The sequence below is a fragment of the Artibeus jamaicensis genome, unplaced genomic scaffold, assembly GCF_021234435.1.
Source record: "Artibeus jamaicensis isolate MK-2021 breed Jamaican fruit bat unplaced genomic scaffold, CSHL_Jam_final scaffold_537, whole genome shotgun sequence".
NCBI lineage: Eukaryota > Metazoa > Chordata > Mammalia > Chiroptera > Phyllostomidae > Artibeus > Artibeus jamaicensis.
In genome coordinates, this window is record NW_026522047.1 from 14,261,573 (window position 1) to 14,280,841 (window position 19,269).

At 46.3% G+C, this 19,269-nt stretch overlaps 1 protein-coding gene and 1 long non-coding RNA gene across 8 annotated transcripts in view; one reads left to right on the forward strand and one right to left on the reverse strand.

Moving 5' to 3' along the window:
* Positions 1–19,269, reverse strand: part of LOC119034966 (uncharacterized) — a 153,298-nt gene that overhangs the window by 110,570 nt on the left and 23,459 nt on the right. For all 6 annotated transcript variants that reach the window (XR_008390279.1, XR_005079682.2, XR_008390282.1 and 3 more), the window contains exon 3: positions 8,566–8,635. This is a non-coding gene — a long non-coding RNA (uncharacterized LOC119034966). The remainder of the gene's footprint in view (positions 1–8,565; positions 8,636–19,269) is intronic.
* The window catches only part of SCOC (short coiled-coil protein), a 30,659-nt gene continuing 28,989 nt past the window's right edge, over positions 17,600–19,269 (forward strand). For both annotated transcript variants that reach the window (XM_037126181.2, XM_037126179.2), the window contains exon 1: positions 17,600–17,690. In XM_037126181.2, coding sequence (XP_036982076.2) covers positions 17,621–17,690 — 70 coding nt within the window. In that variant the 5' untranslated portion in view covers positions 17,600–17,620. The remainder of the gene's footprint in view (positions 17,691–19,269) is intronic.

Here is a 19,269-nt window from a genome sequence, read left to right on the forward strand (position 1 = left end):
TGACATTTTACCAGGGAGGAAACTGGGGCCAAACAGGTGAAGGGTCATCTGGCACCAGCGCTGAGCTGGAAGCCCAGCACTTCCGAGTTCTGGCGCACTGACTTTCAGGACACTGCACACGGCAGCTGGCACCCACCTGTCCAGCAAACGCCCTCTGGGATGGGAAGCCAGAGACAGTCCGCCAAAGACTGCTCACAAGTTTTGGCCAAGGAAGCCTGCTGACCGGAGGCAGTGTGCTGGGGAAGAGTACCTGGAGAGATGATGGTACCGCAGATCTCTGGTTTCTGCCGCAGACCCCTCCCCAACGTACTCTTGTCACCACTCAGCCTGAGCCATTGTCACACCCTGTGTCCACTATGGCCACCTCCCGGCGCATCTTTCTACAATCACCACTTGCCAGTACCCACTGGATGACTCACTCTAGAAAGATCCAAATTGACGGTACAAATAAATCTGGGCTTCTGTGTCATTCTGTAAAGCCTATCCCCTCGTGAAAATGTATCCAAGAAAGAACAAATCCCATTCCAAAACCTTGAAGAGTGATGACGCTCTTCAGTAAAGGTTTCTTTCGATGACGGTGAGAGTTACTCCGAAGTGCCCACAGCAAACCCCCATGCCCCCCCCCCCCCCCCAGTCTGCAGTCCATGGCAACTACTCAACTTCCCCTCCTCCAAAGTCTCCGGCCCCAGCTGCCTCTCCAGTCACTCTCTTTCCTGCTCCCTTGCTGTCCTTTTTGAGTGACGGATGTTTTCTTTGCTTCCTTAGGCAGCTCTATGCCTTTTCCTGTGTAATCAAAGGTCTCTTCACTTCTCCCAATTCTCCTTTCTACCCTGTTCCCTGACCAGAACACCAAAGGCACAGGAAATGAACACTGAGACAGTCTTAAAATGTGGGGAAAGAGATGGTTGTAAATTCATACATACGAATCCTTTTTCAACTGTGCCGTGTGAGAAGCCAGGTCAGACTGGTCCTCGATTACCCATATTTAGCTGTGTGCAGTGTGCACCCATGGTTTTTGTGCGAATCATACACACGATTGTTATCCCCATTACTATACCCATGGTATGTAATCATTATACCCGTGCATAATGTGCATCCTTATTCTTCCCTCAAAAATTTGGGCAAAAAATGTGCATTACACACAGCAAAATACTGTAGTTGTACTTGGTTGGTTTGCTCCTTATGGCATTCCTAAAGTGCCGGAAGTAACACAGTATTAGTTAAAAGCTCCCTAGATCGGATGCCTCCTTATTTCAGGTAAGCTGTCCGTCTCTCCCCGGGGCAGATGCATTCTGAGGATGCCATTCCCAGCTGCTGAACTACTGCTGGGTGGGTTCATATCTCTTACCTCACAAGGCTACGGTCAAAGCTTATACAAATCACAAAAACCCATTAACTCTTCAGCAACCCTCACTCCAGGAGCGACAGATGTGTGTCCCTGTTTTACCTGAGGGAGAACTCATGGCCGAAGCAGCACCCAGCAGGCTCAGAGCTTCCACACAGCTCCCCACAGTGGAGGGGTCTTCCCTCTCCCTTCCTTACAGGGCTCTGGCCTTGGGCCATCCGATTGGAACTTCCACCCTTTGAAACCATCAGAAGTAGCTGCAACCCCTCCTCACCCCGCCCTGTTTACTCTCCCCTGAGGGCCAAGTCATCCCTCTCTGCTGGGTGAAGTTGGAAGTAATCAGCAGGAGGAACTCCACCCTTTCTCCCTCTTCCTTTTTGGGTCTCCTTGGCTGAGGGTGGGTGTGTCATGCTCACCTCCTGCCTCTTGGGTAGCAGTCACGAAGGGGGTCAGGGCCCGCCTGCTTCAAGGGACAGGTCTAAAGGCCTGGCTCTCACTTGGTTGCGATGGAGGGGCATAGTACATACAGCTGATGCAGCTGTTTTGCTCTGGATGTATAACATACATGTGTATGTACATATGTGTAGGTGTGTCTGCAGAGCCAGCCTTCCCTTAGGTGTGGTGTACAAAGTTTTAGACGTGGGGAAAAGCATAAGAGAGCCTGACTATGCCCACAGTGAAGCCTTACTCTTCAATCCAGCTAGCTCATTGATAAAACATATTTATAAAACCTCCAATTGTCTGATTTCGGCCACTGTTTCTCAGCAGCCCTTTTGAAACTATAATATCTGCATGCAAGTCATTTAAACGAATATTCAATTAGCTATTCTATAAATACCCAAAAGAGGGAGGGAACGAGTTGACTCATTCCCATATAATGAGTGGAGCTATTGTACATCATACAGTTAACATTTCCCAACCATCCACCATCAGCCAGTCCAAAGCCAAGAGAAACAGCAGGGCCATCTGAGATAAGTTCCGAGGATGACATCAAGGGTGAGGATGGAGACCTCAAACTCCACAGTCCAATTTATAGTGGCTTTTATCTCAATGTCAGACAGACTAGGAAACGTCCCCCACTCCTCCCGGTGAACCTGGGCTTCTGTTGCTGGCAGCATCTGTTGGTCAAGGGGGTGGCTCGGGGTCATGCATGACTTCATCCTTTCTCCACCTCAAATATAAGATTGTGGGCTGGGTACCTAAACTCCTTCTTCCTGCAATTCCTTATCTGGAAAATTGGGACTGTATCTCTTATCATTGTGGGAATGAGAGAAGGGTGCAGAGACCTTAGAACAATGCCCGGCAGGTAGTAAGCCTTCAATAAATGGCAGCAATTATTTTTAGTAGTAATAAAATATTTTTCTATCACCCAAAATATCTCAGGAGAATGCATCCTCAGAATGCTTCAGTGAGTAACTGTGCTTTGCATTTAAAATAATTTTGTTTGGCAAACATTTTAGGAAAAACACTTTAAGTGAGAAAAAGCTCTATAACTTTCGAGCAAATATGAATTGGAATTTACTTGTTAAAAAATAGAAATGCCATATTTATTGCTTTCCCCACCCACACCATCTCAAGGAAGACTTCTTAGTGGCTTTTACCCAAGATGCACGTCAGACTTAAGATCTAGTGACAACTGCCTCTTGAAAGTCTGGACGCGGGCCCCTAAGAGGGGGCATTTCTAATTTTGAAGTGAGCCATCTGATTCAAAAGCTCATGCTTTCCAGCAAGTCGCTAATTGATCACTCACTGATCAAGCTTTGTAAAAAGAAAACACAGGACCCAAAAATATCCTTTGAGTTTAAACTAGGGGCATTGCAAGCAAAGGAAACCCAGAGTTACATATGTGATTACATAATTATATATTTAATTGGTTGTTTGGAGTAAAATTATTCTGAAATATAGGGATTTTTGTTTTCTTATCTCATAAACTTGCTACTATTACCACAAAGCAGAATGCTTCCTTGCTGATTTAAAAAAAAAAATACTGGCCATTATACCATCTAGGAATTTTACAATCTATAGAAAGAGCTACAAAGAAAGAAATTCTGCCTTGGCTGGTGTGGCTCAGTGGGTTGAGCTCCAGCCTGCAAACCAAGGGGTCACTGGTTCGATTCCCAGTAGGGACACATGCTTCTGTTGTGAGCCAGAGAGGCAACCTCTCCCTCCCTTCTTCCCTCTCTAGAAATGAATGAATAAAATTTTTTTAAAAAGAAGAAAAGATATTCCTTTGAAGGTCACATCAGCCTTCACGTGGATTTTCTGTAAAACTGAGGGGACATTTCTATGTTAGCTAAGTAAAGGTGACATAATAAATGATGGTCATCTAGGTTCTGTTCCTCCCCCAGGTGGAGTGTCCAGGTGAAGGGCTCCTTGGAGCTCCTTTCGCTGAGTCAGTCCTCTCCTGCCGGATCCTCATGTCACTGCCTGCACTTGTCATAAACGGTTGCATTTCTGTTTGAACAGATTAACTAACAGTCACTGACCTGAAGTTTATCCTGCAAGCCAAAAATGTACCAAATTGGAAATGTGGATTTCAAGCTTGGCATATGAGCTTGTGTGGAAAGGAATAAGAACAGAAAATTCATCTCTCTCATTACAAACCTTCTATCTACCTCTAAGAGACAGGAGTCTCGGATGGAGCCAAGGACCTAGGTTAGTATCCTTGGGAGGTGCCCGTTAAATTCGAGACTCTCTTACTCACATAGTAAAGGCAAGAATAAAGGCAGTGAGTCATCATTTGGTGACACAATTGGGCCCCATCTTCTCTCTCCTTTTGGGGTTCCAGTGCTTTCTCTGAGTGAGAACTCAGCTCCCTAACAGGAGCGCCTTACACTGGAGGACGAAATGCCCCACAGAGATTCTCTCTCTAGAGTATGCATCACAAAGAGAAAGGGAAGCAAGGGCAGCAGATGTGGAAGCTGACAGAGAAGCTGGCCAGGTGTTGGGTGGAGACCCTGGTGTGCAGAGCAGGGAAAAAGGGTCTCAAAGGGCAATGAGGTGCTCATGGCCAGAGGGACCCCTGGGGCCCAAGCTCCTGTATAACCATCAATGCACCTCCATTTCTCCAGGAGGCGTGGCTCCGTGGCTGCTGAGATGGTTCCCTGCCATTCTTACCTGTCTGTCTATTCTTACAATAAGCCCCTAACCACTGCATGGGTCTGAGTCCCTTGAACCCAAAGACTCAAACATCGGGCCACACTTTCTATCAAGAATCTGAGGGCTAGGTGGCAATTCAGTGTCCCCATATTTTGTTGGGACTCCTACAAGAGGAACCTACCTGTTGAACCTAACAGAACCTCCCGAAAGAACTGAAACTCTCTCTTCTCGGTAAGGGAAATAAAAGTGCAAATCTCTGTTCTTCCCCTGGATGTTCACAGACATTCCTTTTCTTGGGGAAAGTGACCCTTGGGTCATGGTAGACTGCGGCTCACATATTTAAAAGGGAGGAGTGTAGCCAACACCACCCAGCATTGATTGTGTGGCTCCATAGACTCTGCACTACACTTTCTAATCTAATCCTCACAATAGCCCCTGACTCACCGGAAGTCACGCAAGCAGTGAGCGGGATTTAAACTCAGTTTCAACTCCAGAGCTTGAGCTCCTACCCAGTGTGCTGTGCGCAACAGGAGCAAACCCTGAAGAGCACACTCCGTCCGGTCTCCGGATGGGACCCTCCCTTCTCCACGGTGTCTTCCACCAGCAGGTCCAGGGAGCAGCCCACGCCCAGCCTGGGTAGCAGCCAGACCCTCTCAGTGGGTCGCTGGTGACACCCACACTGTCTAGTGGGACCACAGTACCTTCTGGGCTCCAGCAAATCACCTTTTAAACCTTTTAACTGAAATTTTTAGAAGTCTCTCCCTGGTTCTCGCAATTTGCTTCGATTTCCAAGGTATTCCTGGCCTTATGCTTTTCCCCCACAGTCTGGGAAAAAATATTTACAAGTCACACCTGACAAAAACTTGCATGCAGAACTGATAACATCTTAAAACTCAACAGTTAGGAAAAGAAACAGTCCAAGATTTCAATGAGAAATAAGCATATAGGAGATGCCCAACATCATTTGCTACCAGGACAATGCAAACTAAATCCACAGGGTGCTAGCACTGCACATTTCTTAGAACTGCTAAAAAAAAAACAACAGCAAACAACCCTGATAGGATCCAGTTCTGGTAAGGAGGCGGAGCCCCAGGAGCTCCCTCTCACCGCACCTGAGCATGCACAACAGTGCACCCCCCTCTTGTTGAAGGACAGTGGCGGTGGTTTCTTACAAGGTTAAATACACTGACTACATGACCCAGAAACCCCACTCCCAGGTATTTCAACTCCAAACGAGTTGAGAAGCTATTTTGTGTATTCTTACACATAAAAATGTGTATAAGAACATACACAGCAATTTTATTCATAGTTATCCCAAACTGGAAACAGCCAAGATGCCCTTCAACAGGGTAATGAAGAAATGAACTTGATATATCCATAATGGACTACTACTCAGCAGTGAAAACAAAGGAGCTATTGATGCACACACAGTAACATCAATGGATCTTAAATACTTTCTGCAAGTGAAAGAAGTCAGGTTCACAGACTACGTGTTGTATGACCACACCTCTGTGGAATGATGGAGAGGCACCTCTGTGGGATAGAAAGTAGGTCAGTGGTTGCTGTGGGTTAGGGGGAGGGGACAAGTTTGCTACAAAAGGGGCCACACTGGGCAGTTCTTAGGGTGATGGAATGTTCTCTACAGTGCTGGGGAGGGGGATGCAAGACCCTGTATGCTTATCAAATTCCATAAAACTATACAAAGAGTAAAGTGAACTGTAGGCACATTAAAAAATAATCAACCAGGATGCCACTTCCCACAGGTATGCAGAATAAAACTGCGTGCTAAGTAGCAACTTTTAAAGTGTATCAAAGAGTAGAGAAAACAAACAGCCAGAAATGTAGTGCCATCCCTTCAGGAAGCGGGGTGCATAGCCTTCCCGTGTCCCCCGAGGAGCCAGACTGCCTTTGTCTCCCTCTGTAGGCCGAGGGTTGCACTGCAGGGCGTCCTCGGAGGAGCAATGGATGGACACCCTTTTAGGGAGGGAAACTTCCAGGGTGTCAACTCATGACGCTGATGTCTTTCATCGTTTTGTTTTAAGAATAGGTAACAAAAAAAATACGAATGTATAGGTTCATGCTGATAATTCTTTACAATTATGAAACCATAACAAAATTACAAATTAGAAGTAAAGCTGGATCTAGTCACGTGAAATCGATGAAACCAAGTCACGGCTCACAGTGCGGTTGGGACCTCGGAGGTGGGCGGGCCTGGCTGGGGGGCCGGCCCTATTTTCTCTACAAACAACCGCAAGCATCATTTTCCCAGCACACCTTGCTGCCCTACATGATGGCTCGAAGGGGCCGGGAGCCACTTCCCACACGAACACCACCCTAGCTGCTACCAGACCCTGCTACTATTTGTCTATTCCCATCTGCACCTCACCTGCAATAAATAAGATTTAAGTTAGACGTGGCCCTTGTCCTCTGAGGAGCCTGAGTGTGAAGATATCATGATGGTGCCAACGGACATGACCCACCCACGTTGGGGGGGGGGGGAGACTGCACTGACGGTTTTGGGAGAAGGCTTTGCCATGTTTGTCCTGAGTCTTTGCCTGCTTTGGAGAATCCGACGAAAGGCAGATGCAAACACCACCCTCAGGTGGGATTTCAAAATCTTGCCCCGCTGCACTGATCTGTTTTGAACCATCTGGAACTCCCTGAGGTCACAGAAATGCTTTTTACTGGGCTTTCAACACAGAGAAGAAGAAACCACTGATGGGGGGGGTATATACCCACAACACCAATTTCAACAGAAAGCTTTACAACATCGTTTGGCCCCCAATTCTGTTGATTGCCTGTGATTTGGAGAAATATGTGCCATAACGATGAATAGGCAAATGTGAATTCTGCACTATTTTTTGCTGTATTTCAATGGTGCAGCCAGTTTTTGCCCGAGTCTGTAAGATGGGAAGTTGTGGGCTTGACTAGAGCTGTGTCAGGAAAAAGAAGACGCCTCCTGGCATTTTTTTCCTGCAGTGCTGAGTGTGGCTCCTTGCTGGGCAGCTCAACAGACAAAGCAGCCACAGACCTCCCTGCTGCCCCCCTGCCCTGCCCGGGCCTCCAGCGCCACACTTGAGAACCACGAGAGCAGCAGGGGGCAGGCGCCGCTGCTGTGGGTGGTGGATCAGGTCCTGGCCGCCATGTTCGCCAGTTGTTTTGTCCTGGGGCAGGTGACTAGTCTCGCTGCACTTCCATTTTCTCACCAGTAAAGTAAGGCGATAGTGACAAGGGTCAAATGAGGAGATGCAGGGAACATCCTGCAGAAATACGAGGACGACGTGCTCTATAAACGTCAGCTCTTGTTATCATCATACTTAACCCAGTGGTTTGGAATCACCCAGCTCCTCCTTTTGCTTTTAACTCGGCTGGTCCGTGAGTGCTTTGAGGGCAGGGAACACCCTTCTTCCCCTCCTCACCCCACCCGCATTCCTGGGCACACAGCACTCCGTCGAGTGTGTTGAACCAAAGAGAGGGAACAGAGATGGAAAACTGTTAGAGAGAGAGCATGGAGACTGTAGCCAAGCAAAGGGACGAAAGTGAGCCATTTTCACCTTGGAGGGCAGGACTGTCGAAGCCTGTGTGCCACCTTAGAGTCAACCTCACACTCGACATGAAATTTTCATGTCAGTTGCCACTTAGCCAATCACTGCTCACAGTCTCTTTGGGTGGACAACTGTGGCGACTCTGTAACTGCAGGTGGCTTTCTCTGCTGCTCCATGTCATCCGAATGCTCATGAGCAAGCCAGTTTTTAAAGAGCCTCACCCAAGGTGCTGGAAATGTTTGGATTTGAGCGTTTGGATATACGTCACGCATCTATAATCTTCCAACGTGCACACTTTACGATATGATGTTATACCTCAAAACAAAATTTTTAAAAAAATCGTTGCCATAGATAGGCATTCAGTCTGACGTATGTTCATAAAACCACCTCTGCTGCCCCCATGGCAAGTTCTTTCCATGGTTCACTAGCACCCAAGCAGGGGAAATCTGTGACTCACTTTGAACAGGCAAAGGCGAGGCTTTAAAACACTTTGTAACTGAGCATTCAAAATTACCGTGCACACAATTTAACCACCAGAGGGCGCCAACACAGCCAGAATGCTAGGGACAGACTGACCTTAGCCACCAATGGAGCTTTTCACACAGGCACTGCAGTTCCACACAAGCAGGTATCCATTTCTTGGTTCCTAGGAGGACAAGTGAAAATTTCCTGAAGTCGGATTTAATTCATAGCTTTACTTTTGTCCTCAACTGTAGACACATGTGAATAATCAGAGGCAACCGTCTCTGGAGGCATTAGCAGTACTAAATGCCTTGTGAGGCAATGGACGCAGAAATAAGGAGGGCTCACCTTGAACATCACTTTACAGACCAGGGAGAATCTTCGGATATAGTAAGTGCGGGCAGTTTTTCTCCTCAACACAAGAGCCTAATTTCTAAGTATGATTTGTGCCCACTGGAGATGAGGGAAAAAAAAGTTCCCAATGCACTGGTGTAGGGCCCCCACTGGCGTGTATGCAAATTAGGAAAAGGCTCGCCTGTCAGGTCTGGGGCGCGGCTTGGCTGCACAGCACAGGATGGGTCCCAGGGCCCACTGCCCCCTACCGGGCAGCTCTGTCCAGGCACAAACACACACACGTATGTGGCGGCCCCACGCCGTGACAGTGGTAGCTCTAGGGGGACTTTTCAATCTTCTCGCTCCCCAGTTCTCTGATAAGGACAATGCTAGTTTCTTAATCTCATGTAAAATGCAGCTGCCGGACAGGTTGCCCACCTGCCCCCTTCCAATCAGAATCCTGATTTTAAGGTTTTCCTATTGGGAGAGTCTGGGTTCACCATGGGGCTGTGGGAACAGACATTCCTACTCATTTCTCCTCTGCTTCCAGTCTGCCCCGCTGGGAGGGTCTTGCTCACAGTTTCCAAGGTGCTTTCTTTCCTTTATAATTTCCATTTCCCGTTCACTCCCCAGCTCCTGATTTTTGTACTCGTGAGTTTTTTCATTGGCTAAAACTTTTTGTAACAGGAAACGGTGAGAAAGTATTAATTTCAGTGCCTTGCGTGTGACTGTCTCTCGGCCCTTACCTGACCTGACCTCACAGCGGCGCTCAACCCCCTTGATCGCGGAGTTCTTGGGAAACAGCTTCCTCTTTTGGCTCCTGGGGCAGCTCCTTCTCAGCCTCTTGGATGGGTCCCTGCTCGTGTTCCTGATCTCTAAGTGAGCCTTGACATTCAAGAACCATCCTCTCCTCTGCTCTGCCTACACGGTGGCCCCTGGCTTTTGCACATGCTCTGTCACAGACAACTGTCAAGTTCGTACCTCCCCCGGCCTCTGCGCTGCACTCCAGACTCACATTCAACTGCCTACTCTGCACCCCACACCGACCGTTCTAGGGCGTCTGGATCCCGAGGTGCCCCGAAGCAACCTCTTCATTTCCTTCCCTGACCTAAGCAAAGGGTGCCTCCTTTTGATCCTTGGGGCGCATCTTTCTTTTTCTCACCCCCACCTCAGCAAGTGCTGTTGGTTCCGCATTTGAAATAGGTCCAGAAACTGGATTGTTCCAAACCACCTCCTCGGCTATCACGCAGGTCTAAAGCAGCGTCACCTCTTGGCCTGGATTCGTGCGGCAATCTTCTAATTCACTTCCCTGCCTCTGCCCTTCCCGCCACCCGCTCCCCACTCCCCAGCCCGAGTCAGTCTCGGTGCAGCCAGACCAATCCCAGGGAACCTCAGAGAGATGTCACCCGAGAGCATGCACGCTCTGTCCCACCTCCCAGGGTGAACTGCGAGGAGCCTAAAAAGGCCTGTAAAACTCTCCATGGTCAACCCCCTGCTGTACTTCTGGACATCGCTCAAGCCTCACTGCCCTTCGTGCCCCTCCCTTGAACACGCCAGACCTGGTCCCACCCCAGGTTGCTGCACTTGCTGGTCTCTCTGTCAGGAATGCCCTTCCTTCACATGTCCTCATGCTTGTTCCTTCAACTCCTTTAGCCTCTGCTCACAAGTCACCGTGAAAGATCGGCCTTCCCTGGCACACTCTATTGAATGGCAGCACACTCCTGACTCCCTTACCCTGCACTGCTTTTCTTCCCAGAACTTCATGGCACTCCTCTCCACTGTGTGTGGGGATTTGGGTGCCTATGTTTGTACACACATACAGTACTTATATGTGTGCACTGCGCGTGTGAGTGTTTGATCACAGTCAGTCTTCCCCTCCAAGAATGTAAGCACTGTGATAGAAAGAATTCTGTTTTATTCACTGTCATATCTTCAGTGTCTAGGAAAATGCCTAGCACATCGTAGCTGGTGTTTAATAAATATTCGTGGAATGAACTAGACAACTGGTATGCTGACTAAAAGTTACATGCACTATATAAAATAAAATATATTAAAATTTGACTTAAATTTTCCTGCATTGCAGAACTGGACATCTTGAAGCGCACTTAAAGATATACAGTGTTTACCTTTGAACCACACTGAAACCACATACCACCTGATGGATATTGGAGGGAAATCTGCTGTCTCTGTGTGCAGTAAGTAGATCGCCTAAAGACAAGTGGGTGAAACAGGAGCGACTCCCTGATGCTGCTTATCCCTTTTTGGCCTTGTGTTGAATCAGGAGACATTCTGTTTACTACAGGCATGTTTGCCTTCACCAACTGCTAACAATGTACATTACTAAACAGGACCTGCAGTCCGTCACATTTAAGTGAGTGTGCCGTGCACGCCGTGGCTCGCTATTGCAGACGCTGAGGAATTCAGGCAGATGCCTTGAGAAGGCAGGCTCACCAGTCAAGTCAAGAATTATGTTTCTACTGATCACCCTACTGCGAAAGCTAATTTCTGTGCAAAGATTCCTTGACGTGAGCTGGTAGCATATTAAAGTGCATTTACTGACATTTAATACGTTATTTCAGTGACACACAATTTAAATGTACTTGTAAAAACCAAAAGATAAATCCATGTAAAACAGGGTATAATGAAGAAAAATTGTTTTCCTTTAAAAAACCATATTAATAGCTCACCTTGTTTAGCAGCCTAAAGGATACAGACCTAACATTTTATAGTATTTTTTCTTACATATTTTACTGTTTAGTCTTATCTTTGAAATGAACACACAGAGGTAAAAATACAATATTAATCAGATAGACTTTAACACCTATGTATATTTTACTACCTATGTGTTAGAGACACACCAGGCTGCTTGGAATGTGGGCTTTTGGACTTTGGACACTCCCTGGGTGTGAGTGCCAGCTCTGGCTCTTGCTGGCCGTGGGTGTTGGGCAAACTGTTTTGTCCACGTGGTTGTTTCCTTCAAGGATTGTTGTGAGGAATGAGATGAGTATCCGGAAAACACTTACAATAGTGCTGAGCATAGAATCGACACTCAGCAAGTGCTAGCGGTTATTATTAGCTACATCTAATAAAAATAAAGTATTCCATCACATCCGCCTTTGTAGCTAATGGGCTGAATTAATCCAATTTGCACTAATTTGTCAAAAATATCCAAATAGTTTCACGTGAAATTGTTCCTAAAGAAAGAGAACGTTTTCTGCAGCAGAGGAACGCTCAGCACCTCCTTCCGGGTGCCAGTTTCCCTCCACAAGGCCACTGACTGCGCGCACTTCAGATGTCACAGTCGGTCCTCAGAGCCCTTAGAGATGCTTCCTGGGTTGTTGCTTAGAAAAACTCCCGAGAACGCCCACGGCGAGCCCTGGCTTACAGTGTGCTTCATTATTGCGTTGGTAGTTTGAGATCATGACAAAGGGATCATGAGGATCCCGGTGAGTTTACTAATTCTCTTTATTTTATATTTTGTTCAGCTCTGTTACCCCCAACTTAATATGCACACATATATTTATTATCCACATTACACATGTAAAAATGACAGGAGATGGCTTCTCATATAACCATAATAACCTCAGTGCTTATGCTTTTGCATCTGTTTTAGGGGAGGGTATATCATAAGGAATATTTGTATCCTAACCTCAACCTCCTTTCTAGCCTTATTAGTTCTGGAAGACACAGTAGGTATGATAAGAGGTCTATCTACTCTTGTTAATTCCACAATACATGGTAGACTAGCCTTACGTTGAATTTGAAATTGTAGAGTATGTTGTGATTTAGCATTCTTAATTCAATTCATTCATTCATATTATGGAGAGACAGGTAAACCATTGATAATTTTTTTCCTGGCTGGATTCTCCTAAACTTTTTTAAAAAATTGAAGCAAAATCCATATAACTGGCAATTAATCATCGTAAACTATACAACTCAGTGGCATTTAGTGTAGTCCCGTGTGGTTGAACAGCCACAGCTCTCTAGGATTGGAAATGCTGGGTCACATAGTGACTTCACGTTTAGCTTTTCGAGAGATGGCCAAAATGTTTCCCACAGAAGCTGCATCGTTGCACAGTCCTAGCAGCGATGCACAAAGGACCTGATTTCTCTATATCTTTGCCAAAACATTTTTCATTTTCTTGTTCCTATTGAAACCATCCTAGTGGATGGGAAGTGATAAACTGCTGTAGTTTTGGTTTGCTTTTTTAAATATATTTTTTTATTTTATTGATTATGCCATTACATTTGTTCTATTTCCCCCCTTCATTCCCCTCCACCCTGCACACCCCTCCCACACCATTCTCCCCCTTTAGTTCATGAACACGTGTCTCAAGTTCTTTAAATTCTATATTTCCCCTACTATTCTTACCCTCCCCCTATCTATTTTCTATCTACTGTCTATGCTACTTATTTTTTTGTACCTTCTCCCCCCTTCTTCTCCCACTCCCCTGTTGCTAACCCTCCATGTCATCTTCATTTCTATGGTTCACTCCTGATCTAGCTGTCCTCTTAATTTGCTTTTGTTTTAGGTGTGGTTGTTAATAACTGGGAGTTTGCTGTCCTTTCACTGTTCATCTTTTTTATCTTCTTTTTCTTAGGTAAGTCCCTTTAACATTTCATATAATAAGGGCTTGGTGATGATGAACTCCTTGAATTTGATCTTATCTGAGAAGCACCTTATCTGTCCTTCCATTCTAAATGAAAGCTTTGCTGGATAGAGCAATCTTGGTTGTAGGTCTTTGGATTTCATGACTTGGAATACTTCTTTCCAGCCCCTTCTTGCCTGTAAGGTCTCTTTTGAGAAATCCGCTGACAGTCTGATGGGAAGTCCTTTGTAGGTGACTGTCCCCTTATCTCTTGCTGCTTCTAGGATTCTCTCCTTCATTTTAATCTTGGCTAATGTAATGATGATGTGCCTTGGTGTGTTCCTTCTTGGGTCCAACTTCTTTGGGACTCTCTGAGCTTCCTGGATATCCTGGGAGTCTATTTCCTTTGCCAGAATGGGAAAGTTCTCTTTTATTATTTGTTCAAATAAGGTTTCCACTCATGACTGTTCCTCTTCCCCTTCTGGTACTCCTATAATTCAGATGTTGTAGTGTTTAAAGATGTCCTGGAGGTTCCTAAGCCTGTCCTCATTTTTTTGAATTCTTGTTTCTTCATGTTTTTCTGTTTGGTCATTTTTTTCCTTCCTTCTGGTCTGCTCCCTTGATTTGAGTCCCAGTTTCCCTTCCATTACTTTTGGTTTCCTGTGCATTTCCATTCATTTCAATTAGTTTAGCCTTCATATGTTCCTCTAATTTGTGACTAAAATCAGCCAGTTCTGTGAGCATCCTGATCACCAGTATTTTGAACTGTGCATCTGAAAGTTTTGCTATTTCTTCATCGCTTAGATTTATTGGCTCTGGGGCTTTGAGTTGTTCTTGAGCCATGTTTTTATCTGTCTGTGCCTGTTACGTTTGAGGAGAGGTGCCTTAGGTGTTCACCAGGGCAGGGCCACCCAGGTTGCTGGTTTGTGATGCTGTACGTGGGGGCAGGGTCAGAGAGGGAGCAATGGTGGTCCTCTCTGCTTGCCCGGTCCACCTCATTGCTTGCCCTCGCTTGTTTATATGAGCGTGAATGTGCAAGCCAGGGCCTGCACAGTCTGTCTCAATGCTCGTCTCTTCACTGGTTTATCTGCAAGCAAATGTGCGACCGCAGACAGCCAGCTGCGCCTCTTCCCTGGGTTCCGCCCATAGCTACCCCACACCTGGGATCTGCGCCCTCAGCTGCCTGCGTGCCGCCCGGGTCGGGGAGATCTTTTTTGCCTGACCAGCTCCGATGCTGGCTTCGCTCCTCTCACCAGTTTAGCTGAGCGGCATATTGTTTTCGGACTCCGTATTGGCAATTTTCTGCGGTTTGGTTGCATTTATTACTGTTAAAACCTTGTTGTTTTTAGATCTGGTTGTTCAAGGAAGCAAAGTGTTTCCACCTACACCTCCATCTTGGCGGAAGTCCTCTTGGTTTGCATTTTTAATGACCAATGAATGGTATTCAATATCTGCTTATGGGCTTATTGGCCATTTGTATGCCTTCTTTGGGGAAATGCCTGCTCATGTTCTTTGTCCATTTAAAAGATTGGATTATTTGTCTTTTTGTTGAGTTGTAAGAGTTCTTTATATATTCTGGACATTAAAACCCTTATCTGATATGTGATTTGCAAATACTTTCTCCCATTCTGTATGTTGTCCTTTCACATTCTGATACAAACCCTTGGATGCGGAAATGTTTTTCATTTTTATGAAGTCCAATTTATTCATTTTTATTTTGTTATTCATGCTTTCTGTATCAGATCTAAGAATCCACTGCCAAATTTATGTCACATCTTCAAATTTCATATAGAACTGCAAGGGACCCCAAATAGTCAAACATTATTTAAAAAAGAAAAACACAGTTGGAGAACTTATAGATTCTGATTTCAAAACTTATCACAAAGCTACAGTAATCAAAACAGTATGAAACTGACATAAAGACAGACACAGAGACCAATGGAATGGGACTGAGATTCCAGAAATAAACACAAACATCTATGGTCAATCGATTTTTGACAAGGATGCCAAGGCCATTCTATGGGAGGAAGACATCTCTCCTCATTCCCCTATCCATTAGGATAAACACTTCATCAGAAATGCCCTTGAAGCTAATCAGAAAGAAGACAAAGAATCAAGTACTTAGGCAAATCCTAACTAAAAGTACAATTGGCCATGAGTAATAAAAAATAGAACCCAAATACACATTTTAAACCAAAGGCACCCTTGTGTTTCTAAATTCTTTTTCCAGGTTGATGAAGTCCTCTCTTCCATCTCCCCATTATCCACTAACTTTATTAGCAGTTGTGAATACAGTGGGTGAGAGCACAGCGCCTGAGTTCGGAGGGCCTGGAGTTTAGTCCCGGCCCGGCCCTTTCCTTAGCTGCTTGCCATTTATTTTTCAGCTTCCTCATATTTTAAATGAGAATATTAGTGCCTACTTCACAGAGTTGTTTCCTAGCACACAGTGTGTACTTCTTAAGTGTGTGTTATTATTCCCAGGACTAACAGAGGGCGGATTAGGCCAGAGAGGTATTTCTACGCTTCCTAGAGCACTGGTCCATAGTTACACACAGAGAAGCTAGAACAAAGCAGCTCACTGGGCGCCATGATTGTGTGCCTTGTAAGCCTCCAACTTCAGGGAGGAGAACTGACCAGGGGCCCCAGCTGTGCTCTGAGATCCATCCCCACGTTTGCACAGAGGCCTCACTTCCCACCAGCTGCTCCTCGCCGTAACGTGCTGGGGGAGGCCATTCCTCGGGGGCTCAGGATTCCTCTGCTGGCAGCTTTGGCGGGAGCCCTCTTTGTCAAGACTCCCTGAGTCTGAAGGACAAGCGAGCCTGCCCGCCCTGTTGTGTCTTTGCCGTGAGTCACTACTGCACCATGGTCTGAGGCTTTCCCAGCCTTTCCTGGCTCCCTGCATATTTTTTTCATGCTTTTAATCCCATCTTAGTGCCTGATTCTTATAGGACATGGACTGACACAGTCTGGCATTCAAAGCTCTTGTGGCCTTAACCTATATTCCACCTGGGTTCCCAAAGGCGCCTAATGCTTGCCCAGCTGGGAGCCTGTGACCACACCCCCTCGCTGAGACAGCACTCACCACCTGGCCGTTCCAGCTTCCTGGATCCCATTTGTCACTGATCATGCTTCTCATGTGTCACCTTCACTAAGCCTCCCTACACCTGGCAGCCAGGTGCACTCTTTCCCTTCTGTCAACTTCCAGGACTTTCGCCTTTGAGCTTTTTAATAATCTTATTAATAGTAATAACTATTTCTTACTTTGAAGTCCCAAAAGTCCCCAGCTTATATAGCATGGACACTCAATGTTTGTAGAATGTAATTGGAAAATTGGAGGAAACTCTTTTAATGAATTTAATTTTTAACATTCAGGACGTCCAACAGCTACATGAAGCCTCCATTTGGCTTCATGTAGCAACACTGAACTTGAATGAATAAAAAAAAATCCTATGTATCCAAGCACTTAGGACAGAATGAGGCACGAAGTAACTCAGTGTAAATCTCTGCTTAAAGTTCATCATCTAATTTGGCTAATTGTTTTCCCCCCGGAGTGGGATGACGTGAAATTCTCAAACAGTTTTGGGTTTGTCTGTGCGCATGGACATGGACCAGGGGACTGAGAAAAAAGTCGTGTGAGAGGGCACTGGTGAGCGCAGTCCCGGGGACTCTCATTTCCTCACAGACGCCTCATCATCTCTGGTCCTTTTGTGGTCGGCATTTATCAAGTGCGGGTTACTTTCGATCCTCACCACAGACCTATCCTGGTCCAGGACAGGAAACAGAGGCTTTGTGACCAAGTCACGCTGCTAGGTCACTGCCCAAATCCTCGAGAAGTTTACCGGCCGTGTCCAAGAGATGTGCTAATCACATAAAATTCTACTTCTTCCCCCAGCCTCATCGCAGTGCCTTCTCAGGCAGTGTTCTCCGGCGATTCACCCCCATGTAAGTCGTCATAGGACTGAAGGCCAGGTTTGGCACCTGGGCAGAGTGCGGCCCCAGTGCCAACTCAGCAGCTGCAGGTATAGGTTGTGACTCTTCCCCTGGGGCCCCTCACCATTTCCAGCTGAGATTACAAGGCTCAGATAAGCCTTCCTCAGGTGGAAGGCAGGGAGAGGGTGGCTGGCGCAAGGATCACGTAGCACCTGCCCGGACGCCCGTTTATTAATGATTTAACAAGGGCGGTCACATGGGGCGGCTGCCTCCTCTGCCCTCATTTTTCTCACCAACAGACCTGACAAGTGCACAAGATGGACGGGTCCGGCGGGGAGGATGCGGAGGACAGCACCTTCACCAGCATTTCCCTTGCGGATGACACAGGTAAGGGACCGCCTGGTGAACTCCGAACCATAAAATTCAGCAACTGCTCAGCAGTTTTCAAAAAAGATCATTTTTATTATAGTGGTAAAACATACTCATTGTAGAAAACTTGAAAAATATAGCTACAAAAATAAGACAGAAAGTTGTTAGTTATGAGCTATTTTTTCCTTTTAAATTAAGTGATTATTTTAAAAGTTCCCATGGTTGTGGTACATGCACTTTAAAAAAATTAATCAACACATAAAAAATATAAAATGTGTATTTCCTAAAAGCTCAGGAAACATTGAAGTTGGTACTAAAACAACCTATGATTTTATGTTTTGTTCGATTAGAGTCGATTTCTTCTCTATTTTGTAAAATAATTTTTATCATTTCTGAAAAATAAACTAGAATATGTTGCAATTCATTTAGAGAATTGTTTCAGAAAATGTTTGGTTTTTAAGCAAGGGCAAAGTTTGCTAAATTCACCATGAGAGAAGGAAAAGAGGTGCCCTGGAGAAATTAACAATGCTGAAGTGTAGCACGCAATGCTGAATGCCACACTGTTAACTGGAAACGCTTCAAACCGATAAGCACCCACGTCTTGGCTGTGTGTGTGTGTGCGTGTGTGTGTTTGGCGTCGTTTATATCCAGTTCCTTCTGCACAGCCCTAGTAAGAAGCCAGGACTGTGGCTAAGCAATGGGGGTTACTGATTTTGATTAACAGAGAGCGGAGCATGAATATTCAACATCGATTGCTCTTTCACACAGCCACGCTTCTCCACTTTCTCCCTAAATGCTCAGATTCAAAAGGCCTCTTTCAAAGTGCAGCCAGACAATTAGCACAAACCTCCAGCCAGCCAGAGCTAAGCCTCCCCTCCTGGCACAGCATAAACATGCTGGGAGTTTTGGAAATCAAAGAGGCGCATTCTCAGCTCTTATGAAGGAAGGAAAGAGACAACGTTCTGGGGCTGTTGGAGCAAGGGGATAGCTTGGCTCTAGTGTACTCTTACCAAGAACTTTTAGAAAATGACAGTTGCAGAAGGCAGGGAAGGAAGAAAACAAAGACCGAGGGAAACCCATGTCCTGGCTTCTGGGAAGTGGGATGAGCAAGGAGCGGGGAGTCCTCCCTTGCCGTGCTCCCTGCACATCTAGAGCTTGCTTGCTCCGAATTTGCCCGAGCGAATTCTTTCTCGATTGTAACGTGCACTGGGCCCGAATGGGGACCGTTAGTGTGGCTGGGCAACGAGCCATTCTGAAGCTACTCTCTCCTCCAGTTCTGGGTGCGGCAGACAAAAGCATTGGAGGAGGGCGGGGGACTTGAAGTCTCCCAGTCGCTTGCTAACCTGAGGCCAGGGGCAGAAAGGCTGAGTAAACTGGGACGGGGTAAGCGCTTCTCCCGGCTTGACAGCGACAGTGGTGGCGCGGGGAGGGTCCTAGCACTCGCCTCCTCCTAGCGCTGGTGAGAGGAGTCGCAGACCCTAGGGCGTGCAGGGTGCAGAGGGCCTGTGGCGATGGTCCAGCGCAGTAACTGGCGGCGGGCAGGGGGAGGAGCACTGACGGGTGCCGTTTCAGTCCTCCAGGGTGTCAAATAGAAACT